The sequence below is a fragment of the Mizuhopecten yessoensis genome, unplaced genomic scaffold, assembly GCF_002113885.1.
Source record: "Mizuhopecten yessoensis strain PY_sf001 unplaced genomic scaffold, ASM211388v2 scaffold1883, whole genome shotgun sequence".
Lineage (NCBI taxonomy): Eukaryota > Metazoa > Mollusca > Bivalvia > Pectinida > Pectinidae > Mizuhopecten > Mizuhopecten yessoensis.
Window position 1 is genome coordinate 892,623 of NW_018404269.1, and position 26,789 is coordinate 919,411.

At 36.2% G+C, this 26,789-nt stretch overlaps 1 protein-coding gene across 1 annotated transcript in view; it reads left to right on the plus strand.

Moving 5' to 3' along the window:
* The window catches only part of LOC110441871 (deleted in malignant brain tumors 1 protein-like), a 49,749-nt gene extending 27,535 nt beyond the window's left edge, over positions 1–22,214 (plus strand). Inside the window, exons 25-45 of the mRNA XM_021485155.1 lie at positions 739–911; positions 1,489–1,651; positions 2,768–2,937; positions 4,446–4,602; positions 5,646–5,818; positions 7,459–7,612; positions 8,254–8,426; positions 8,782–8,932; positions 9,356–9,528; positions 11,040–11,253; positions 11,508–11,680; positions 11,908–12,144; positions 12,438–12,606; positions 13,074–13,370; positions 14,095–14,333; positions 14,828–15,022; positions 15,293–15,535; positions 16,119–16,310; positions 17,717–17,902; positions 19,080–19,245; positions 19,709–22,214. Coding sequence (XP_021340830.1) covers positions 739–911; positions 1,489–1,651; positions 2,768–2,937; positions 4,446–4,602; positions 5,646–5,818; positions 7,459–7,612; positions 8,254–8,426; positions 8,782–8,932; positions 9,356–9,528; positions 11,040–11,253; positions 11,508–11,680; positions 11,908–12,144; positions 12,438–12,606; positions 13,074–13,370; positions 14,095–14,333; positions 14,828–15,022; positions 15,293–15,535; positions 16,119–16,310; positions 17,717–17,902; positions 19,080–19,245; positions 19,709–19,799 — 3,889 coding nt within the window. The 3' untranslated portion in view covers positions 19,800–22,214. The remainder of the gene's footprint in view (positions 1–738; positions 912–1,488; positions 1,652–2,767; positions 2,938–4,445; positions 4,603–5,645; positions 5,819–7,458; positions 7,613–8,253; positions 8,427–8,781; positions 8,933–9,355; positions 9,529–11,039; positions 11,254–11,507; positions 11,681–11,907; positions 12,145–12,437; positions 12,607–13,073; positions 13,371–14,094; positions 14,334–14,827; positions 15,023–15,292; positions 15,536–16,118; positions 16,311–17,716; positions 17,903–19,079; positions 19,246–19,708) is intronic.
* Positions 22,215–26,789: the final 4,575 nt, after the last annotated feature.

Below are 26,789 nucleotides of genomic sequence, written 5' to 3' on the forward strand. Positions count from 1 at the left end.
AATACTCTCTAATATCCGGAACCCTCTGCAAACTGCTCTTATGGCGGAGCCTTATGAGTGTGTATGGTTTAAGTACACTGTATTAGCAGAACATACATGATTTAACTCAAACTCATATCCTAAACGTATGTCATATGATTAGAAAGGTAACGTAATATAACGTTTAGTTTAAGAAATATCATATTGTGATCATAATTGAAGTAATGAGTATTTATTAAAGAATAGCAGTACCTAGCGCGGATAATACGTAATGACAGATGTAAGCATGAGTTAACTGTTACCTGTAAGAAATATTACACCGTCGGATCTGCCTTCTCTTCTTAGGCAACAAGATATCATAACAGTACTTGGAAATGCATTCAAAGATATACAAACATTTAATTTTATAAAGGGTTATCTGCTAAGGGCACTTACGTTTTGAATAGTTCAACATGTGTAAGTGTTCTGCCCATGTAAAGCGGTATATATTAATTAATTGATACATTGTAAAGAATTAGTATTTTTTTTTGTATATTTATATTTTGCTTGCTCTACCTGGAATCTATTATTGTTCGTAAAACCCGATTCCGTGAGTAAAGTTATTTTCGAAGTTTTTGTTAGAAAATATTTATTTGACTGGTACATGTACGTGTTGTTCTGAACTATAACATGAAAGGGACTGTTGTCCGCAATACTAAGAAGAAAATAACCTATATACGCACATCACTGACACACGATTATGGCTTGTTTGTTCAATAGCGACGGAGCCCAGTCATTCAACAATTCGAGGTACGGTCAAGGCACTGGCCGTATCTTAATGGATGACGTCAAGTGCGTGGGTACAGAGACCAACTTGGGACATTGTCAGTTCCAGGGGTGGGGCATCAACAACTGTGACCATTCTGAGGATGCCGGCGTCCGCTGTAACCCAGGTACAGCCTGTTATAGTAATATAAACTAATAGGTCAATTTCATGGATTTTTATTTATAATTTTCACAAACAATCAATCTATATAATGTCTAATGGTAACCTCGATTTAAGGATCCCTGCACATACATTTACCTCCCTTGGTTTTATTTTGGATATATTTGAAGCGGGGTGAGATTAATACCGGTGACCATGCTGGTAGCTTAGTATGTTAGAGCGACAGTATTATAAAATGTAGTAAAGGTTCAAATCGCAGTTTGCCCTATTTCAACACTGTTGTTGATGTGGGGGTTTTCGGGTGTGTTTTTTTTTTTTATAAAAGTTGTGCTAGGCGTTTTAATCTTTTAATAAGTGAATTATTAACGAAATGATCATGCCGCAAACAAAATTCTCAACGCATGGTTACAGTTTTCGGCACATGGATCCTTCAGATTTCAACTTTCAACACAAAAGAACAGTGCGTTTAACTTTGGTGTACTCAAATTTCTGTGAATCTATAATTTTTATCTTTTTCAATAAGCAAAAATTAGCACCAGAATTACAAACGAAAATATTTCATGGGATGCTTTCTTCTCTCGTAGCTGGTACCGTGACAACCAACGTACAGGTCAGACTGGTGGGCGGTTCCAACACTAACGAAGGTCGCGTGGAGGTGTTCTATAACAATACATGGGGAACCATCTGTGATGACTACTGGGGAGCAGTGGATGCTAAGGTCATTTGCCGCATGCTGGGCAAACCCACGTAAGTCCTACTCATACTTAAGCCTGTTCGTGAAATCTGACGTAAGTAAAACTATTATTTATAAATTATGGCATGCAAACCCAAGTAGATCACACTAATACTAAACTATTTTTGACAAATTCACGTACCAAATAGTTTGCCTAATCTTGTCAGTATGAAATAATCGAGCGTTTAAAAATGAGATGCATATCGATCAATATTTCATCTTTTATCAAAGCACTGAACGCATGCACATGGATCATGTTGTAAATTGACAACTGGTAGGCATATATGAAAAAATGGGATACCACTAATTTCAGTAATATCGATTACAGAGTGTCAGTACTGGAATAAATATGATAATAAAATTGCACTTCAATGAATTGTCAGGTTTTAATTATCTCTATTGTCAATTTGATAATTAAAGTTAATTACATAATTAGTCACCCATATACAATTATTTAAAAATAACTCGTACTGCATCCAAGCATTTAACAGGTTATCAATCGAGTGATGATTTTGATGCCTACCAAGCACAATATATCGTAGTGGCCGTATCGTACTTAACAATTTTCTAAAGTTTAGTGCCAAAAAATTAATAAATCGCAAATAATGGGATCTGTAGTTTAGGGGCAGTATTAACAAGGTGTTCAATAAAATGACAGCCAGGTATTAATGCATGTATACGATAAAAGATACACGGTCCTCCAAGCGTTAGCTAAACATAAAACATTCGTCCGTCATTCTTATAATTTTATCGCTATATCTTCATTTTTGCTTTTATTCATTTACATCGCAAGTCCAAATATATTTGCTTGGATTAGAAATCTGTTTACATATGACTCTGCTTTGTGCATCTCACATTTTCTTTCGAAATTTCATCTCGCCGACACTAAAAGATATATATCAATATCATCGAAATATCGAATGCAAATTAAGTATAAAAAAAATCAAAACATACTAGATGATTAAAAATCAATTTCTACACCATTTGGGACCAGGGACACGCACAATGTGTAATCCATCTGAATCGCCAAGAACAGTTTGCCATTAAGTAAGAACCATGAATCTATGACATATGTGATTATAGCAACAATATATATTGTAATTGACGAAAGTAACATCAATGTTTTGTAGTATCGGGGCTGTTGCAAAAACCAACGCATTCTATGGATCAGGCACTGGACCAATACTGTTGGATAATGTAAATTGTCTTGGGAACGAGTCAAGCATTGCTCAGTGTGGGAATCGAGGATGGGGTATCAATAACTGTCGCCACAGAGAGGACGCAGGGGTCGTCTGCTCAGGTAGGTGTAACAGGGGTCATCTTTTTAGGTACGTGTAACAGGGTCAACTTTTTTAGGTTCGTGTAACAGGGATAATCTTTTTTCGGTTCGTGTAACAGGGGTCATCTTTTTAGGTACGTGTAACAGGGTCAACTTTTTTAGGTTCGTGTAACAGGGGTCATCTTTGAAGGAACGTGTAACAGGGGTCATCTTTTTTTAGGTACGTGTAACAGGGGTCATCATTGTAGGAACTTGTAACAGGGTGAACTTTTTTAGGAACGTGTAACAGGGTCAACTTTTTTAGGTACGTGTAACAGGGGTCATCTTTGTAGGAACGTGTAACAGGGGTCATCTGCTCAGGTACGTGTAACAGGGGTCATCTTTTTAGGTACGAGTAACAGGGTCATCTGCTCAGGTACGTGTAACAGGGGTCATCTGCTCAGGTAAATCCAAAATGTGTTTGATAAATCGACGTGTCAACACAGAGAGGACACAAGGGGTTTCTGTTCAGGTACAAATGTAAGTCAAACGAGTGTCTGTTGAAACAGTGTCAAAACAGAGAACACGTAGAAGTCATCTGTTGAAGTAAGTCTAGTCCGTCTTTGCGTATTGCAGAGTTATCTTCTCTTGGGAGCAGGTATTGATTGTTACGTCCCTTGTTTGTGAGAGTAACGTCATCAATTTTTGAGAAAAGGACGTAATTTTCTCCCACAAACCAATGACGTAACAATCAATACCTGATCCCAAGAGAAGATAACTCTGCAATACGCAAAAACGGAATAAGGTGTCTAATGAAGTAAGTGTTGACACAGAAAGGACATAAGGGGCTACTGTTAAGATAAGTCTAACAGGTGTCTAATGAAGAAAGTGTCGACATTGAGACGACGCAGATGTCATCTGACACGTGTCTTGTGATGGAAGTGTCATCACAGACAGGACTCATGTCATATGTGCAGGTTAGCAAAACAGGTGTCTGATAAAGCAGATGTTAAAAAGGAGTGGTGAGGATACATATGTCGTATATTTCGTTAAAGTTTGACCGCACGCTGTCACCATTTGAAGTTTTGGAGGCACGGTAGTCTAGTGGTAGAACGCTGGGCTCGTGACCGAAGGGTTGCGGGTTCGAGTCACGGCACGGCACTGTGTTGTATCTTATAGCAATATACTTTACTCCGCTTGTTCAGGTCTACTAAGCTGTAAATGAGTACGTGGGTGGGTTGAATTGTTGAATTGTTGAATGCTAGCTGTGAACGCTGACCTACTAACTAGGTTGTGATAAAGTAGTATATAAGAACCTCGATCATTGTTAAAACAGAATTAAAACAGAAAGTCGGAAAGATTAACATTTTACTTTGCTGATTATTTTCATTCAAACAAATGTCTTATAATAAATGGTATTGATAGACTGTGTTATGTAAAACCTATTATACGGACATAATACAGTAGATTTTTAATAATAGAATCTAAAATGATCCAGACACTTTTTAAACATTTTTGCTGCAATGTTCATGCACTATTTTCTTATTAAGGCCGAACGCAAGTGACTCCTTTGCGTCTTGTCGGGGGAAGGACAAGGTACGAGGGACGTTTGGAGGTGTATCATTCAGGAGCTTGGGGTACCGTATGTGATGACATGGCGAACTTTCATACCGCAACCGTCGTGTGCAACCAGTTGGGATACTTAGGGTAAGTGCGGACAGGTCACGGCAATTCTTCCAACTTGAACGGTGAACAGATTAAACCACACGAGGAAAACAGCAAGGCACATGAGCAAAGAACCTTCACCATTACAACAATGCAATACATGTTTAGTCACAATGGCGATAATAAATTACATATATACTAGTCGGTGCATTTATAATGACAATAACAGAAAACAAATACAGAGAACACATACTATCACAATAACACAGTAGATATATACAGCGAATATACAGCATAGCAGTACACGTAACATGATCCATATACAGTGAATATACAACATAGCAGTACATGTAACATGATCCATATACAGTGAATATCCAGCATAGCAGTACACGTAACATGATCCATATTCAGTGAATATCCAGCATAGCAGTACACGCAACATGATCCATATACAGAGAACACATACTATCACAATAACACAGTAGATATATACAGTGAATACACAACATTGCAGTACATGTAACATGATCCATATACAGTGAATATACAACATAGCAGTACATGTAACATGATCCATACACAGAGAATATACATCATCAGAACAACAAAGAACGCGTACATGGAGAACGTGCACCGTAATAAAAAGAATATACATGTACACGGATAATTTTTATCATTCTAACAACTATTTCTATGACCACAATCCGAATTGGTGTATTTATACTTGTTCATTCTGTTTCAAGTTACAATCGAATTATTCTAAACAAGATAGTACAAAAATAAAATAATAGGCGTTATAATTTTTTGTTTGCAGTCCTGTAAGAATGTTAAGACTAAAACTAGTAAAATCATGATTTTTAATGATTAAATTACATGTTTTTCTTACCCCTATGCTTGCAATGATTGCATACCTTTATTTCAAACTTAAATACCCTGTATGATGGTCAATGTTGAAATAATTTCTAAATTCATGCAAAAAGCAACAGTCAGCATCTACCAGTGATAGCCAACGTCATTATTCTTATATCAAAAAGGCAATGATGCAAATTAATTATTATAGCTTTGCTGTTCTGTCTTTACAGAGGTATCCCTTCAGTTCGAAGCAATGCATTCTATGGAGCAGGAACAGGTCAAATTTGGATGGATGATTTGAGGTGTGCGGGAACGGAGATATCACTGGATGGGTGCAACTTCAACCAGCCATGGGGAACAAATGATTGTGACCATAGTGAGGACCTTGGTATAGTTTGTAGAAGTGAGTTTTTTAAAGTGTTTTCTTTACTGTTGGTCCGTAGAACCACTTACAGACTGTTACATAGCAGAACAGTGTTAAGATCGTTTTGGGATTCATCTCGTTATACTGTGCTGTTTTTTATTTCTCTTTTCTGAAAACAGTTTTTACAAAATACAAAGTTAGGTTTAGATATGAAACAAACTATGATTGTGTGCTATTTTGAACGTAATTCTTGGTATGTCTATGTCAACGGTTGCTCAGTTTTAACATCAAAACACGGACAAGTTGTTCATGCATATATCTTTCTTTGCTAGCTCGGAGAAACCTACAATACAGGACAATTCAATAAATACGTTCACCCTCTCATATACATACATTAAATACTACACAACTTCTGCGCGAACGAGGTACCGGACATCTGAATACAGACCGCTATAAATATATTAATTCAAATAACTAAATGTTACAATCACACGATAGCTATTACACTAATACTGTTATACATACCGGGTATGATGTTCCTAGTATAGCCTGCTAATACATGCTGGCGGCAATGTGTCTTTACGCCCTCTATATAGTCAATATATCAATATATCAACGCCTTTATCAGTAAATCTGGAGTACATATCCTTCTCTCACGGGTCGGATTGTAAGAATGACCACTGGGCAGTAAGTATTTACCCAGTAGCCAGAATATAGTAGCGGGAATACAGGTGCTTTATTCGTGCAAGGGGCAGGTACAAGGTCTACGTCGCAAGTACAATTCAGTCAGAATGTTGAAACAGAACATAACAACACAGGTACATCCGAACTGATGACGTCTCGTTGTAATATATATTTACACACATCATATATATATATATCATATTATAAAAAGAAAAATTCTCAACAACGAGTCTTTAGTACTTTCATCTCTTCTAGGAGATTCTTCAGAGTCTTTAACCTTTCTTTAAGCAATGTGAAAGTTTCACCGCTCTCTCAAACTAATCACAACATGCATCAAAACTCTGCCGTTATATATCATATTATATATACCCGGGTTACATCTACATACTACACGCTTCGAATGCGTGAACCAAAATACCTATAACATGATTATTTACGCATTATGTTTTTCATAACGATGTTGTTATCGTGAATTGTCACAAGAATAACAACTATGTCATATATGTATACGATATTACATTTGACTTTGTGTTGGCGCTGTAATACACCAATTATTGAGTCTATGGAGGGTGTACTACGCACATTACGTGTTACCTCGAGTCGAACAATGAACATGGTTTTTACGCAGTAGATAATGAAATAGATGTTATATGTTTGTTGTAGTTAATGCCTAGCCTATTTGTCTTTTCAAATGGTTTAAGCAATGTGAAAGTTACACCGCTCTTTCAAACTAACAACAACATGCACCAAAACTCTGCCGTTATCCCGAAAACATACTTTTTGTTTGTAACAAACTTGTTGCTAACTTTGTAGTTATTGCTTATTTATGAGCGCTGAATGTCCAGCACAAGCATGCTTTGGCGGCAAATGATGAGTTTTTAGTTACATGTATGGAATCGATGTCTATTGGTTTGAAATAGTTTTTTGTTTCTTTATCTGGTTATGATATTGTTTCGACTTTGGGATTTTAATCTTTTTGTGAATTTTCTTTACAGCTGCGACTGTGCCTATCAGACTTGTTGATCCGAGTGGGAATCCGAATCAGGGTCGTGTTGAGATCCGAGTCAACAATACCTGGGGCACTGTATGTGACGATCAGTTCAACTCCGTCACTGCCGGTATCGTCTGTGGTATGCAAGGTTACAGCAGGTTTGTGTCATTGTTGAAGAACTGTAACATTTGTATTCGGGTTGGCATGGCAACTTAATTATCCTGTTTGTTTATGATCACTCGACATACTTAAGACTGTTGTAATCAGTTTAAATAATATTATGGTCATACAATAACATGCCTGTTTAGGGTATTACACTTCTGTTGAGGTTCGTATGGAAAAGGCCATTTTCATTTAAGACATACTTCAGTATTATTCATAGATTTCCTAAATGAATTTATATAATAATATGTTAGACGACATATTACAATTTGTTTAGATTTCAATTAAATTGTATTTCCCAGGCATCTTTAAGGAGGGATGTCGGGGTTGAGGATCCCCGGGTTCATCCCTCTAACAAATGCAGCCTCACGGAGGATCCCTCTTTTCCTTCATTCACTTTACTTTTCATTTCTTCCTTTTTTTAACCAACATTTTATTTATTCTTTCATTCTCATTCATTCCAATTATATGTTGCAAGTATATTTAATTAAATTGAAATTCAATAGTTTCTTGTCTAAAGATCTTTTGTTTATATATATTTGGCTTACATCGACGTTGAAAGACTCGGAGGTGATATTAACAGCATATTATTTTCTGTCCTTTTTGTGATATTTAATTGCGTTTGTACATCTAACAGAACTGGAGCTATAGCGAAGGGTTCCGCTTTCTTTGGGGCAGGGGGTGGCCCTATCCTTCTAGACGATGTTCACTGTGTTGGTGGTGAAACAAACATACTTCAATGTGCTTCCAAACCATTCGGCATGAACGATTGTTCACATAGTGAAGACGTGGGCGTTATATGTCAAGTCGGTAAGTGCTGATTATATTGACAAAACCTTATACTGACAAAACCGTGTTAAAGTGACAATCCATATTAAGGTAGATATAGAAAGATAAATTGATAAATAAATAAGAAAAATGAAAAATAAGGTAAAGGGGTAATATCTTGTGCTATGTACCTTGCTTGGGTGCTGATCCTTATAGTTTTTCTTAAATTAAACAGATTATCATGAACAGATTTCTCATGACAGGTACAAGGGATAACGTGCATGTTTCTTTGTAGGCTTTAGTCTTAAATATCATAATGTAAAAATATATTTGCCATTTCTTTTTATAAAAATTCTTCCTGGACTAATATGTGTCGACATTACAAATTTTCTGACAGAATCAATCCCGATGCGTCTAGTAGGAGGACCTAACCGCATGAGTGGACGTGTTGAGGTGTTACACAACGGTACATGGGGAACGGTCTGTGACGATTACTGGACCAGTAACAATAACGCCAAGGTTGTCTGTCGCATGTTGGGCTACCCAACGTAAGTACATAGGATTTGTCGACTAACGACTACGTAATTTACTGACAATTCGTGTCATGCTTAGGCGAGACAAGAATTATGATCAAGCAGGACAACAACGGAGATGCGGTTCCTGGATACTAGTTTACCTTTGTCGATTGTTTTAGTTAATATTGTTACTGCAATGAGTATCTAAAATTGATTATTAGAACCCCGTTGAAACTACGGGAGGGGACTGCAAAATTGTTCTCCTGCCGTCAGTTCGTCAGCCGCTCTTTGGTCTTAGTCTGAAGAAAAATACCATCATGGCGAAATTCTTCACAGGTATGTGACTATGCATTAGTTTAAATGCTCTACTTTTATGGAAATCCCTTGTGGATTTTTTTTAAAGTATTGGCTAAACTAGAAGATTGTTTAATATGAATTATTGGCTTTATAAAACAGAGCTGGAGCATTCTCACGCTCGAGAGCATACTTTGGAGCAGGAACAGGACCTATATTGCTGGATGATCTTCGATGTAGTGGCAACGAGTCCACTATTGCGAGTTGTAGTCATCGTCCCTGGGGCACAAACAACTGTCGGCACGCAGAGGATGTCGGTGTCGTTTGTTCAGCAAGTATGTACCTCTTTACTTAATACAGTGTAAGGTTTTCAGCACATGCGTACCCCTATTCCGTCTTTGCGTATTGCAGAGTAATATTCTCTTGTGAGCAGGTATTGATTGTTACGTCATTTGTTTTTGAGAGTAACGTCATCAATTATTGAGAACACGACGTAATTTTCTCACACAAACCAATGACGTAACAATCAATACCTGTTCAAAAGAGAAGATAACTCTGCAATACGCAAAGACGGAATACCTAACACAGTATGGTGTTGAACAAGTACCTAGTTACTATTGGAAAGCTCAGAAAGTGTGTATCTTTATCACGAACACAATAGGGTGTTTATCTATTACGTAGTTCTATCCAATTAATTGTGGTATATCTTCAACAAATCTGTAACCAGTAACTGAACACAGAAGGATGTTCCTCAATTAGAAAGTAGAGATATTCTGAACAAAGTGTTCACAATTAAGACTGTCTTATATATATAAAACTGTATTCTGAATTCAAATGCGGGGGTGAAACATAGAAGACCATTAGGGAAATTGATTTCTCTCGCTCTCTCTTAACTTTGAGCAAGATTATGTAACAAGCTTCAAAATCCTATCCAAGTTTTTGAAACTGTTGTACGCCATAAAGGCCAAATCAAAAATTTTGATAGTAATACACATCTGATAATAAGATTGTAGTTAACAAAAAATGTAACTTTTAATTTGGAACAGAAAGGACATTAATATAAATAATAATAAAATATCATATCCGTTCTCGTATTCCATTTTTCTGTATTATAATTTAAGCTATGTTTTTTTCAATCATTTTTTTTTATTGAAATTGAATGAACTACTTTTACTTTGCCTGTTCATTGATATGTTTTCCTTAAAATGCCAATATTCATTTATGCATAATTTAGTACAGACAATTATGTATTGGAGAAAATACATGTACACGTATTGTATTATTTGTTTATCATTATAACATTAATTTCTTAAATCACAAATCGAATTGGTGTATTTATACTCTGTTTCAAGTTACAATTCAATTATTCTGAACAAGATAATACAAAAATAGAATAATAGGCTTTATAATTTTTTTTGTTTGCAGTCCTGTAAGGATTTTAAGACTAAAACTAGTATAATCATGGTTTTTAATTGTTTAATTATACATATTTTTGACAAATATGCTGGCACTGATTGCGTACTTTAATTTCAAACTAAAATGCCCTTTTTGTTGTTCAATGTTGAAATAATTTCTAAATACATGCAAAAGGGTGCAGTTAGCATTGAACATGGATAACAAACGTTATAATTGTTATGTAATAATAAATGCAATGAAGTAACTACAGTATTAAAGTTTCACTTTAAAATTAAATATTCATTTATGCATATTTGAATACAGACAACTATGTATTGAAGTTAGTAATAAGAAATAAAAAAAAAATGATATTAGATTACGAAAGAAATTTAGTTAATTAATTGCCATGGCAAAAGCGCAGCGAATTTACCAGATTATTGTTTTCATGTAGCGACTACTCCAGCAGCGACAACAACTCCGCGTGTGACAAACCCTCCTCCGTCAACGCCCAATCCAAGTCAAGTATTCGTGCGTCTTGTCAACGGTCACTCTGCCAACGTTGGACGTGTGGAAGTATTTGCCAATAACGTGTGGGGTACAGTTTGTGATGATCTGTGGAACAGCAAAGACGCTGGAGTCATATGTCAGATGATTGGCTACAGCAGGTGAAGACACTATTTAAATGTCTGTTCTGCATTATACTTTGCAAACTATGTCTTCTTTTTCCAACACAAGAAACGTTTTTACCGTGTATAAAAGGTCCCATACTCACTCCCTGTATTCTACTTGTTGCAAATCCATTTTCTCACGTCCAAAGACGTCTCTGCCCTAGCCCTAGCCCTAGCGTGTGTCCCTACTTGCCATTTCTATAAACGTTGAATGTATACATGTAATGTGAGGATTTATATCTTTGGAATAGTACTGGTGCTACTCCAAAGCCACGGGCAACGTTTGGACAGGGAACAGGGCAGATTTGGCTGGACAATGTCAACTGTACCGGAGCTGAATCCTCCATCACTGGGTGTCACTCAAACGGCTGGGGTGCACATAACTGTGGCCATCAGGAAGACGCAGGAGTTGTTTGCCCCACCAGTAAGTCACCACAAGCTTTCCTATTATGTCAGCAGGGCTATTCGCTGTTGCCATAGTTCCGGAGTTAGTTGTTAATATTGTCATGGGGCTTTACTGTAAAACAACTTTACTCAAACATGTGTGAATGGGGACATTATAAAATATGGAAATACATGTTATCATATTACCTAGAGTCCATGTGTCCTGTTATTGTGTTCTGTTTGTAAAGGTATTCTTTCCTTCCACAGCCCAAATCCCAAACAACTTCTTGCTCGTGACAGACACGACTAACCGACAGGTGTACCGCATGGACATCGGTAGTAAGAGCTACGTCACTATTCCACTTAGTAACCACGATAATCCAATTGCAATCGACTACAATCCCTCCAATTACCGGATCTTCTGGACTGACGTTGGATCCAAGCAGATACGTATGGCCGGTCTCAATGGCTATGCAGAGAAGACCATCCGACAATTCTCTCAAAGTAAATTTTCCCATATGCTTCGTTCATAAGATTATAATAAAGCTCAGCTTATCTCTTCAAAGGTGTGCGCATGTTTATATAAAATGATTATGTTTTCTGTTGGACGATACTAAGTGAGCGAGGACATTAATTAAGAAACACATGATCACATTTTAAAGCTTGAAATGTCCGACCAGTGTGCCAGAACATTACAAATACATCGGGAAAATCTGCATTCATCGAATTAAATGTCAATATCTTGAAACTCTGCAAAAATAATATAACTGTTATTTGAGTAACTGGTTATGTTGCAGAGGCTGTGATGGATGGGATTGCTGTAGATGTCGTATCTGGACTAGTATTTTACACCGACACAGGAAATGATGTGATTGTTGTCATGACAATCGCTGGAACCGCGCAAAAAACCATCATCAGCCAGAATCTAGACCAACCAAGGGCCATAGTCGCAGACCCCCAGAACGGGTAAACATAATGTTGTTGCAGATTCATAGAACAAGAAAACGTAACATAATTCCATACAAACAAAATGGATTTTTTTTTAATACAAACAACGGCAAACTAGACATAGTCACCTCAAGCTAAACCAGATAACCAGGCAGATGTCCCAAGTAGTTAAAGAAAGCATAATACAAGTCAACTTATCAACTCAGTCATATTAACTGAAACGGGTAAACGTGATACTTTTGCATAAGCCTAAAAATACATAGCAACAAACATCTAAAAGCAGTCAACCGTGACATTCTCATGAGGTGAAACGTATTACATAATCAGTTACGCGCGAAAAAAAAAGTTAACAAAAGCGTGTATACCACTGAACATAACACACAGAAATAAAACAACAGACTAAATAAAACAATACGTATGTCTTATAGGCCCCAGAATCAAGTGAATAGATCAATGATGTGTAATCTTTTTTTTTTCATTTTCAGCGTAATATACTGGACGGACTGGGGAAGCAGTCCTCGCATAGAGCGTGCTAACTATGACGGAACGGGACGACGTGCTATCGTCAACACAGGGCTTAAATGGCCGAATGCTTTGGCAGTAGACGTACAGGGCAACAAGATGTATTGGGCTGATGGCGGCACTAACAAGATCGAGTCGGCACATCTTGACGGAACCCAGCGCACCACCCTCCTTGACGAGAGCATCAGTCACCCGATATCACATTACTTTGGTCTGGCCCTCCTCAACGGCCAGTTATACTTTACCGACTGGTCTCGCACGTGAGTAAAGTAATGTTTTACCCGTGTTTACAAAGCATATGTTGTAACAATGTTTCATTTTATATATTTTTTCACCAGAACTATGTCTTAATTCATTTAAGGATTGAATTATGTTTTGTTAAGGTTTATGGGGAATAAACCTCAGTGGGTCTTGAGACAAATTTTGGCTCAAGACCCATTGAGGTTTATACCCCATAAACCTCAGCAAAACAGAATCCAATCCTTATATTTACATTCAGAGCGATATTGATATTTGTTCGGATCATTTCTAAAATATCGGTCTTGTGCAAGTCTAACACCACGACAGGTATCAAAACTTATGACGTCATCACTCACTGAGAGACGTCGTCCTGGTAAGATGAATAAGTAAATTAAGATGTGAATTAATTTTTGAATTCAATTGCACACTGCTGACGATTTTTTATTTAATTTTAAAACAATCTGTGAATGGAACTACTTCCCGAGCTCCGCGGAATAACAGAGCAATCAGGTTGATAATGTGCTGATGTATTCATACGCCAACTGAACAGTTCATTGAAAAAATAACCTTTAAAATGTTACGTAGGTATATTGAGTCCAAGTTCAGTAGAAATGTAAATATTACGATAACAATTCCAGCCTATTGCAAACAAAGGAAGAGAAATGAAATACTAAGTCTCTATAGTTGATTATGAAAACAGTCCTCAAAAAGATAACCCATGTCGTGGTATTTCACTCTTGTCAGAACAATAATGACAATTGGCACCGATGGATCAAATCCCGGTCCTTTCGGGCCCCCAGCATTTGGTCGGCTGAATGACATTCATGCACATAAGAACGGAGTAGGATTTAGTGGTCCCAATGGATGTTCGGCAGGAAAGGGTGGATGCAGTCATATCTGTTTACCTAAAGGAGCTAGTAGCCATATGTGTGCCTGTCCAGATGGGTTAACACTTCAGCCAAATGGACTCAGTTGTGGTCAAGGTAACAGTGCGCTGTTTTTATCTTATTCACTCATAATATTTATTTAGATAAGACTTATTTATGTTACAGAATGAACTATATCAATTATAAAGGAATGAACATCAACAACTTATATCAATACATTAACATAATAAATGTAGATATATCATTGTGTGTGTAAAATTATTGAGAGCAACAAAATTATGCACGAATAAATATTATTTTAATTATTTATTACTCCAAACGATAACTTAAGTAATAGGAGTAAACGACCGTATTAACTATGACGGGGTTTTCCGTAATACTCCCGTTGTCTTTGCAATGAAGTGATTTGTTCAGATCGCATATACGGTAACTGTTTCAAAGTCTAAATCCCCATCATACCAAATATCACTTCCAACTCCATATTCCAAATTTACAACATCTTTTATCAATAAATAGGATATGGTTCAGCTATCTTTTCATTTTCTCTGGAGTATATAAGATATTTTACTAATTTTCCCGGTATATTACAGCCATTCCCTGTTCGAGCCTACAAGCACCCCAGAATGGACAAATAACTCCGGCCAACTGTTCAAGTGGAGAATCTGGATCAGGTGCCGTTTGTCAAGTCTCGTGTAATACTGGTTACTTCCTGTACGGACAATCCAGCGTAACCTGTTTATCCAATGGACAGTGGAGCAATTACGGACAGAACTTCATTTGTAGAGGTACTATTATTTTCCCCATACATTATCGCCGTCAATTTAAGTTGTTTATACTTTATATATGTTTTTATGATTTAATGTCTCACTGACTTTTTTAAAGAAAAAACTCAATAGTATTAAGAATAATATCTTACTGTAGTCTTTTAAAGATAGTACTCATTAGGTTTTTATAATAAGGGTCTCTTCGCGCGCTTTAGAACAATAACTGCTAGCCTATTTTTCTGAAAATTGATCTTGATCTGAAATGTGTATCTCTTTGATTTTACTTTGTAGACAACCAGCCACCGACAGTGAATTGTCCAGCGAACCTACAAGTCAGTGCTGACAAGGGGGCCCAAACAGCCACCGTGTCTTGGCCCAAACCTACCGCCACTGACAACTCCGGTTCTAACGTGGTCGTGTTTCAGAGCATGCAATCCCCTACCACCCTCGGCGCGGGATCCTACACCGTCACCGTTATGGCTTATGATCCTTCTGGACAATCTGCATCGTGCAGCTTCACAATCAAGGTCACAGGTATGTATGTCAAGGTTATTTCTAGTGGTCATGTGCTTATAAAAAGCCATATTAAAGTAGTTAAGAAAGTCCTTTAATTTAATACAAAAAAACACCCGCATCAGATTTACATCATGATCACTTTAAAAATGACTGGAAGTGAAATAGTCCCTGTACTAAAAGCACCCTTTGGAGAATATGCCTATAATCGTGACTGGCAGTAAAGTCAATTGATTGAAAATTATGACATGATGAATGCCGGTAAAACACAATTAAGATAAAAAGTTCTCAAAGTCGGTTCATATTGAATTTGTGAATATTATTAAATGCAATTCTGATTTTTGTCACATTATATAGTTAATATTCAATAACATGTGACGACATTACCTGATTAAATATACGTTTATAAATATAATTATCAGCTAAACGAAAAAAGTATTATTTGAAAAACATACCCCTGGGTCCGTATAACACAATGAACAAATGAATGATAAGGAATTGTTACATCAATTATTGACACAAAGTGTAAATGGTGAAGTGGGTGCATTTTATCTTAATGTTGGACTAAGACGGTATATGGAATAACATTGTTTTGTTATTTCAGTGCTGACTTGCCCACCTTTGAACCCTCCTGCCAATGCCGTCATCACCAGCCCAACGTGCGCGTCCTTCTACGGGACATCCTGCCAAATCGGCTGCCAATCTGGCTACCAACTCAAGGGCAACTCATACGTGTCCTGTGATAAAACTGCGGCCGGTACCCCAGCGTGGACCGTCATGGGCAGGTCATGCGTCCGTGAGTACTCCTTTACTCAAAGATGAATTCACTTCAGGATGAATCTACAGCATATGTTATGCAAACTGCAGTTGACGTAGTATTATGATCCCGTAGTGAACAAAAGGACCATTCCATGTAACAAGAGATGACGCAACATACTTCTCTTCCTTAACGTCTAATCTGTTTCCCTGTAAAGTACCATGAAACTTTATCTATCTTCGCTGAAAAACTTTTATTCGGAAATAGTCGCACGAAATGCGATGTGAGGAACCATCTTCTAAAATGTGCATAAAATTCAGGGAAATAGTTACAAGACTCATCGGTGCGTTTGAAATCGAAAGACTAAGAATCCTTGTCTGGAGTGTTCAGAACATATACAGCAAAATGGAAAATTAAGACATTTTTTTCGCTACAAAAGATATTCTGTTTTAAACTAGCATGTCGTGTTTACTATGCCAGTACAAATTCCAGTTGTGGCACTCTTATTAGCTGATACAACTGTCTCTTCCGAGTGTGCAAACGCTTTTTGTCTCTATCTTTCTGTAAAGCATTTATAATATTATCTGAAGATTTGGCAACGGTAAACGTGTCTTTTGATTCTCTGTTTAGCGAACCCATAGACTATTTCATCAACCCGGGTGGTTTATAGGAGGGCGCCGACTTTCCTTCAATCCCTTTCCAATGGGGAGTGATAAATTTCGCCTACCTTTTTGACCCTTTCATATTTGCCGACGTTACATCAGTGCACACTTACATGACATGGCATGAAAAGATATGAATACACCTGGCAAGGGCTCTGTATGTCTCTTCTCCGATTAGTAGGCAAATTTCTACTATCCTATTAGGTAGACAAACATCAACTCTGTTATCTGTAACGCCATTTTTAACCTTTCTAAATGAAGCATTTATTCCTTTTTTAGAAGAAGTATTTTTAATATCATATATGTTGTTTAGCGTATCTCTTACAGAATACATTTAAGTAGACATTCAACTGCACTCATTTATTGTTTTTGTGTATTTGACGTTACTGCACTCATTTCGTATTTGTAAATACTGTTACAAAGTACCAACAGCTGTTTTGCATACTTCAAGGTCACTTTCGCTATAAATAATATTGTCATAACTTTGGAAGGTTCACCTCGATTTATGCTCTAAATTGAATTCTTCAATACCTCGACCGAGTTGATAATTCTTAGTCAAAGATAAAAAAAAAAGATACAACTAATGACATTTATTATGCATTATACGAATTAATCAATATGAACAACAAAAATGAATGAAGACGACCTAATTCACGCACATGTTTTTTTTTTATAATTATAGAGTCCGGATTTCCTTTATTAATAAGCAGGACATGCACTAACTCACATTCCTAGTATTTATGGATCTGGCTTGCGCTTAACATAAATTTCTTGAATTTATAGAGTTGACGTGCCCAAAACCCCTTTTGCCTGGAAACGGAATTATCACAGCCTGCACAGCCCCCTACACAGTGGGGGCATTGTGTGTCCAGTCCTGCAACAAGGGATTCTCGGCTATAGGGGGCACCACAAATCTCCAATGCCAGTCTAACGGCGTCTGGGCTGGTCAGACCCTCACGTGCTCTAACGGTCAGTATATATAATATGTATTTGATATATGCCACATTGATCTTTACTCTCATCTATTTTTACTGTCGTGATTTCTTTTTCAGAAAGTTGTGTATAGAAATAGTTGATAATCATTGTAACTGTCTTAGTACAATATTCTACAAATTGTAATGAGCGTGACAGTATCAGAATATATCATGTTGTTCGTTATTAGTGTATAATAGCAACTATATGGCAAATATTTAAATAGACAACTTGAATAGGGCAATCTCAAGACTGATCGCAAGCTCTTGAGTAACTTCTGGATACATGTGGTTTAGCTCCATTAAACTTTGTAGCTGTATTATGGTAACATTAAAACCATTATTTTGATCCATTCTAATAATGTGTAATGAATTGTTTAAAGTTTTTAAGTTTTGAACTATTTGACCTACATTGGTATGATACACTGGGATGTTATCTTGTACTGAGAAAAGGACTTTTTTTCATAAACAAAATCTGTTCATAAAAAATGTTGTGTATGTTAAATCATAAGAGCTTATCAAAATAGATGTTTCCCCAAACTCATTCAGACAGTAAATATACATTTCCATTTCATATTATAAATATCTACGCTCGTCTCCTTTTTCTCAGAAGCGTATAATAAAAGTGGTTATTGACAATGGATAGAGTTGTAGAAGAAAGACAGACAAAACTTGAATCATAAATCATAGTTATACCTAAAACAGGGAACGGGGGGTACGAGACAGAAGATGTACACAAACTTATATAGTATATTATACGATAATATATTTGTTATTGGGATTTGTGGATGTTATAAAGTTACTTCAGGAAAAAAAGTTTTGTTTTCCCTGTTTGAAGTACACGTAATGCTAACGTCGAAAGTACATAACTATTTGTATTGTGTTAATGTTTCATCAGAAACCAGTAGAATGATTTGTCTCGTTGAAGTGACTATTCAGTCTTTGCGTATTGCAGAGTTATCTTCTCTTTGGAGCAGGTATTGATTGTTACGTCACTAGTTTGTGAGAGTAACGTCATCAATTTTTGAGAAAACGACGTAATTTTCTCGCACAACCCAATGACGTAACAATCAATACCTGCCCCCAAGAGAAGATAACTCTGCAATACGCAAAGACGGAATACTACCGTCTGATGAAGGATCCTATTACAGTGATATTTCGACTTGTGTTTGTAGGTTTCAGTGGTTCCGGTTCCTCTGCTGCTGTTCGTTCCGGGTCCTCCTCCACATCATCCTCCTCCCTCTCGGAATCCAGTATATCAGGGATTGTGGCAGGCTGTGTCGTAGGAGTCCTTCTGATTGTAATCATAGCAGCGGCCGTGTTCCTTTACAACAAGAGGATGTAAGTTTTTGTTACTGACTATACAAATATCACTGCATCTGATGACAATAAAATACACATGTAGCATACCCTCCTGATTAACACATTAATATTTAACTTATCTGGTGACAATTAAATATACATCACAGTATATACTCATTGTGAACACATTGATATATGAACTTAAATGGTAAAATTCTTGTTCATACATGTATATTCTGCAAAAATATTGGTTTATATAAAAACTTTCCTGATGACAAAAGAGCGTCTTATAACTATAGCCAAGGTTGGAGTGAATTCTGTTACAGATTTTTAATTTGCTCTCTCTAAATTTGAGTAGCATTTTCAAATTTAGTATTCCTTGTCATCAATCATTCATCAAGAAAATCCTTTAAATGGCATTTCTGTTGCAAAATGGATTTTTTTTTTAGAATTTCATGAGCTATCCATCACACTTAATTGCCCACTCATTATAATTTGACAGGCAACACAATTTGATAAACGGCACGGGTGGAGCACGAAGTTATGAGTTGGGCGGAATGAGCAACCCTAACTACAGCAGTACTAACCAGTAAAAATGTCAGTTCGCAGTGAGAAAGGAAGCGATCCTGATGACGTAATAACAACCCGAGATTATTGAGGTCCTGATCGCTTATGATGAACAATGCACCCACTATTTGTATTTATATTGTTTTCGTACTTGATAAACTTAACGGACCCGTGCAGTGTTTTACGCATAATTAATGTTGTCTACGTTAATTTCGTTCGAGTTGCGTGAAAATGTGAGTCTGTGTACTTAAGAAATGATACTTATATTCATCAAACCATCCATTTATACTCGTTCATTCGTTTTTCTTATCTAGGAAATAGAAATACCAGAAGCAATTTTATGACGATACAAAAGGTTACATACCATGAGAGATATGGATATCGTTTTTTGGTTGCAAATAAACATTAATTTTGTGATAAAAGACGAGTTCAATTCATCGTAAACCATCTTTTTGCGACTAAATAGGAAATTTCGTTATGAATAATTAATAGACATTGAGACCTTTGCATTGTATGTACTATGAACAACTAAATATCGATTTGTTTTCAACATTAGGCAGGGTTATTTATGACGCTTTTATATGCATTCCTTGATATTTATGGTTTTACGATGTAACACATGAAATTTAATTCTGTGAATATTTGCAATGAATGGCTATGAAGAGTCGTTTATTTGTAGAATGTCAACAGAGGAGTGATTGTGTGCGTATGAATGGGAACATTAATCAATGTCTGTACTTACCATGTCGCTATACTGTCTCATAAATCAACGCTACCGGATATCAACATCAGGGGACATTCTGCTGCAGTATGTAAAATGTTAACCGGGCGATTATCTTCAAACCATTCATGGACGTATCAGCATTGTTTTCAGTTAAAATTCCGGATTTTAGGTGAAATCCTTTTTTTTTTTAACCGATTTTATTCAAGAAAGAAACGGACTAAATACAGTAGTGATTACATGACATCAGATAACGCAATGTGAATTGATTCATATATGTTCAGTCGATAAGATGCAAATGAATTCAGTTAAATTTGGGTTTAAGCTGCTACGGATGCTGCTAAAATGAAAGACCACAAGAGATTTTTTCTTATGAGATGCAAAATAAGAAGATCTCTACACAAAAATCTATGTTAATTCCACGAGCATATCTATAGTCTAATCTACTTCGCCTGCCTATATAGTTATGGGTATAGTATATACTCCTCCCATGGGACAGCTCGACACGCCGCCTACTGATGGTGAAATGTAATAGGGGGAGGAAAAACCATTATGTATACCGAGGGAATTCAGGGAACCAATTAGTTGCTACAAATAATAAATCGCAAGTCATCCGTTCATTCAATTTCATAAAATTGTAAAAGATATCTGCTTCGTGTTTGTGAAACCACACTTTTTGTCTGAACTGAAATATTAAATATTTATACTACATGGAGACTAAAGATGAAAAATATTGTGCAAGAAGATACGCAATATCATGTCAGCACATTTGAAGTGAAAAAAGAAGTTAAGGTACTAGCCTTAACGCTGATATAATGTATCGGAATTACAAAACACGTCACCCATTCATATAAGTGTCAAGTCAAAATGCAACGTGATTCAGCACGCATTAAGGTGTGCATTACATGTGGGCGAGTACATGTTTGTCGCTATTTTCCCCAAAGCAATGCGTCTCAATGCAATCCGTTTTGGCCGGTACTCAATGGACCACAATAATACATAGCCGTGTGTACTCTGTTTAAAATAGTTTTACACATTATCGTAGAGGTTATGTATAAACTCCTGGCCGGTGTTCCTACCGAGCGCAAAGCAAATTATAAATACCACTGTAACAGTGCGCATAGTAAGGGGAGGACTTTGGAGAATCCAAATAATAGTTTGTGAAGCTCAAGTCAAGGGTTAATATTTATGTGCTGAGTAATCGATAATAGGTTCATTTCTTTTGCTAAAAAAATATTTTATGCATTACCAGAAGTCATATTTCACCATTCATATTTTTTGTGTTCCGTGTTTTCGTGTGTCTTTATTAGAGTTAATTGACAAATGGATATGACAGAGTGTATCCTGACTCCAAATTAAAATGTCACGTTCCATATATGTTTTACATTACATTTGTAACCCTTTCACCACTATAGACCTTAATGATGCACTCATCCGTATCAATGCATGGTAGAGTCTACTAAAGTTGCATAGGGATGACGTGTTAAATCTACTTTGATCATCATTGATAATCATGTCGAGGTAATATTCATTTTCAATTTGGTGTTTTTTCATGATTGTTAATTTTGTCATGAATTTGGTTTGATTTTTGTAACATTGATGATTTTTCCATATTTGTAATTCCGAAGAGCATATGTGCAATTCCTGGTGTTATACTCATTCATCCACTGAAATACTCCATGCTGAAATAATATTTTTTTCAATAAAACATTCAATATAATTTCCATGTTTTTGTAATTTTTGACTGAAGAAACCTTTAAATCAAGTTTTTACAAGTTATACTGATGTGAAAAAGCATAAGCTCAGACTAGCAGGGAAACAATATACAGAATAAATATCCAAAATAAGAATCGATAAAATATCAGTTATATATTTCATTACTGACAAACGAGAAAAATGGCATTGATTGTGCGTTTTTATAACGGAAACATTTTAAAATCAGGACTAAACATTGATAGCACAAGTAAACCTCCAGAAATGAGGCTACAGGCGTAAATGGCTCTACTTTTATTTTTATTTTCAGCCTACAATGTGCAATAAAGTATAACTGGTTTTATTTTTCAAACCCAGAGAAGCCAAAAGACAGCTTAATAAATATATAAACACAAGACGAAACATAAATGTCAATAGTTATGTTACAGTCTCCGGCTGTCGCTTTTAAAGATTTAAGGCTTAACAATCTAAAAACCATGTAAAGACATATGGTGGCACAATTCTGATAGAACCGCGATATGACATTATACAAATTAATTTGATATTTAGACTAAGAAATGTAAACAAACATCGGAGAATATCTTATTTCTATTGTTAACTAACTAAATGTCCTTGACTACAGGATTTAGAGCAGATCGGTTCGGACACTTTGTACAGTTTTACTAGAATAGGTTTCCACCATTTGCGTTTTATTCAGAACAAGAAATAAGGAAATATAAAGGTAAACTAATGTACTTGTACACTAAAAATCATGCCCCACTCATTACGTAGAAATACCATGTTTAAACATCACAAAATAACATTAATTTCCGAGTACCGATTTAAGCCCAACAATACATTCACTCTTCATCCCCGTTACCATTGATGCTACATAACCCAATATGGACATTGTAAAGGGCCTGCCTGTCGCAACAAAGTAATAAACGATCCTTAATCACAATCTATAAATTAATTTTCCTAGAGAGTGGTCTTGAATCAAGCTGTCCATCAGCTTTATCCGGTGTAGGGTCTCTCCGCACCTGCGTCAAATCTCGCTCAATGGGCGGCTGTATACGTCAAGTGAGCAATCAACATCACACAAACAGGCGTGTTGAGTCATAACAGTTCGGCTGTGTTATACCAATATATGCCTACGAATAAATGAAATCAGGTCATTTTGATACTTATGTATCGTGCACCATTCAAAAGAAGCAATAATTTTTTTTCAAAATCTGTGTCAAATTCTGTCTTAAAGAAGTCTGTATGCGAACAGTTCTATTTTTATCGAAACATATAATATTTAAACAATAAATAATATATCGATATCTTTGTTGATTTGAGACCATATGAATTAACAGCAATTACACCATGTACTGATTAGAGATATCTGCATGGAAAGACCAAAACATGGCCTTCAGCCATTCATTATGATTGCAATCGCCCGAACACAAATTAGCATTGTGGTGAAAAAGAAAAAAAACACACACGTCAGTATATAAGGCCAAAACGAAANTATGTATTATGGTAACATATTGTGTTGATCGAAACCACTATTTGAACATAATTAACGAATTTTTTAACTAAGATTATAGTCGTAACGTTTGTCATAGAGCATAGTGAGGTTACAATTATTGTCATTCTGCAATGTAAACATTAAGATAACAATGATAGGAAAACGGTGTTTAGTTTATCTACAGTTTGTTTCAAACGAAATTCCGAAAATTTGTTTAAATAACCTTCTAAAGTATTCAACAAGATACCCCTGACAAATTGTAAAAGATCACGTGGACAACATTTTCTTGTAATTTTTTCTTGCAAGCAATGTTGTATTTAGAAAGAGATGTTTCAATTATATTGACTACAAGCTATTTACATCCTCGTTTGTTAGTAAACATGTCAGTATTATAAGGAAAGGAAAGTACGCCAAAATATCATCTTTACCACATATTTTTGGCATGATTTAAGTTGATCTTGAAAAAAGAGAGTTTTAGATAGGGATACCGGTATATGAATAATTTTAGTTTGGAAAAAGTCCTCGTATGATGTATACATTGCCAGAAGTAATGAGTACCACCAAGTAAACATGGATTATCTCCATTGTCACAGTTACGCTGTATGAAATATACAAGTCCTTTCCTACAGCTGTACATGTCTAACTCAACAGTTAATTTGACCGATTTTTTCACTCGGGGGAAAAACAAATGTACCGTATTAAAATGAGAGTCCAATACCTTGACAAAGTAAGCACTTATAAATCAAAATAAACATAGAAAGTATGATACTCGAATAATGTTATAAAGACTGGCCATCAGAAATCAACAGTCCGTTGATTTCACTCTGAGGTAGAAATTTGTCTAACATCTTTTCCTTGACCACCTCTGATTTGAGACGATATGTAACACTCGTACACTATAAAAGTAATATTTGTACACACAGTGCATTTATGGCAGAATACAAACATACAAACGTGTGCTTTGGACTTGTTGATTGTGGAAAAAACGGCATTAAGTATATGTTTTCACACATAACCCTATTCCTAAAAACAAAGAAGTGTACTTATACACTGCCTCATAATGTCGTTAGCCCCTATTTTTCAAACAAGATAATAATGTATAAAAAACATACTGTAATGAAACCCCTCTAGACTGATGGCCTTTTGTACCCTAAACGTCGATCAATCTCTCCGCTCGTCTATTTGTTAGAAATTGTGACAGTGCACAACTATCCATACAGTTTAATGTTTACGGTGTAATGCTCTCCCTATACCGCCATTGTCGAATCGTCTTAATAATTGATCAGGGGTGTGCTTTCGGTTTCAGGCCCGATTGAACTTATCACGGAGCGCCATTGTGGCTTTTGACATTTCCGGCAACGATATATCGACCTACTGAGTTTACCGTGTGGAATCACACGTACTGTGCAAGACATATATCCTGTGTCTAGAATTTCCGGATGTAAGATAATCATGTTCAATTCATTTGACTTTGGATGAGAACAAATAGAATACCGTAAATAATTTAATTGATGTAGCTGTCACGAATTTTGTGTGAGAGTATAATACGATCTGTATCTAAGGCTTTTTGTGGTTCCTGGCAGACTTTCGGGCTACGTTTGGAAGAGGTTTAAGCGTTGAATTCAGAAAAAAATTAACATAGGAACTAATCTCACAAACAAAATTAAGATTTATCGTAATCAAACAACCGTTGATTCTGACACGCATTAAATATATCGAAATGGTGTACAATTGTATAGTCAAAGTGTAATTGTGTATTAATGCAATGCCTTACTTTTATTTATAAATATATCGTAGACGTTACTTCCAATTAGCATTAGCTAGATGGACCTACATCACTTTACAGTCATGTGTAGTAATTAACGCATTATCCTGTTTGGCGTCAGAGAATCCACTAAGGATCAAATAAGTGTTAGCAATTGAGGTAAAGTATCTGTACCATGGAATCGAAGATCGTCCATTTTGTAAGCATCACTTCACGTACTCCTTCATAGTCTTAGTTTCTGTTTAAATACATTTAAAGTAGTTTTTATTGTGAAAAAGAATGAATAAATAAAATAAAGGGAAAATAAATAAAAACTGCTACTATACTTAAGTTTCAAATTTTTAGAACAACGGAGTAGGGAAAGCCTATCGATAAGTTTTGCGTTATACACAATCTTGGCACGTGTCAAACGTGTAGCAATGTTTCAAGACCGACTGGTGACACTGCCAAGGACTCAGCGACACGTTTGGTACGTGCATTGTCGGATTTTAAAGTACAATTTTTGATACAAGGAAACACAAATCAAACTTTTAGTAAGTCTAGTTAGAAAGTCAAACATTTTTAATGCACCATATGATAATTTCTGCCATTTTGAAATCATAAGGAGCATCAGTGGCCAAGTGGTTAAGGCGTCTGACACTCTGCTGCCACTAGCCCTTCACCACTGGGTCGCGGGTTCGAGAACGATTTGGGGCAGTCACCAGGTACTGGCCGTAAGTCGTTGTTTTTTTCTCCGGGAATCCCAGCTTTCCTCCACCACCAAAACATGGCACGTCCTGTTAACAGGAAGTAAAACATAAACAAACCAAACAAACCTACTTAGAACTCATAAGGTGTACAGTTAAATTAATTAATCAAAATCCATATTTAACGTGTCACGAGATAAAACTTGTGAGATAATATAATCACTGGAAATGCGGAGCGATCAATCACGTATCAAAAATGTATCAATTTGATGCAGAAAACCAACCAAAGACAACATGTCAATGTACCATTGGGCCAGTTTGTCCATTCAGAACTGAACAGCGGTAGTAATAAAGGTCAAAATAATTTAAATTATTTTTGTAAAGTATTCCAAAACATATGTAGACAAAACAAGGGAAAAGTGTATATAAAACCTTTTATACCTTTATAGATTTATAGAGATAGGCTACAGCAAATAGTTGATACTTGAAACTAGTATTACAGGGGTAAAATGAAGCTTCAAGGCTACGGCCAACGTTAATCTCGAAAACTGATAGCCCACCACCAGACAAGAACCCTGTTGCATGATAAATTCACTCGAAATACGACGTTACGATGCTGTATAACGCCAAACAAAAAGT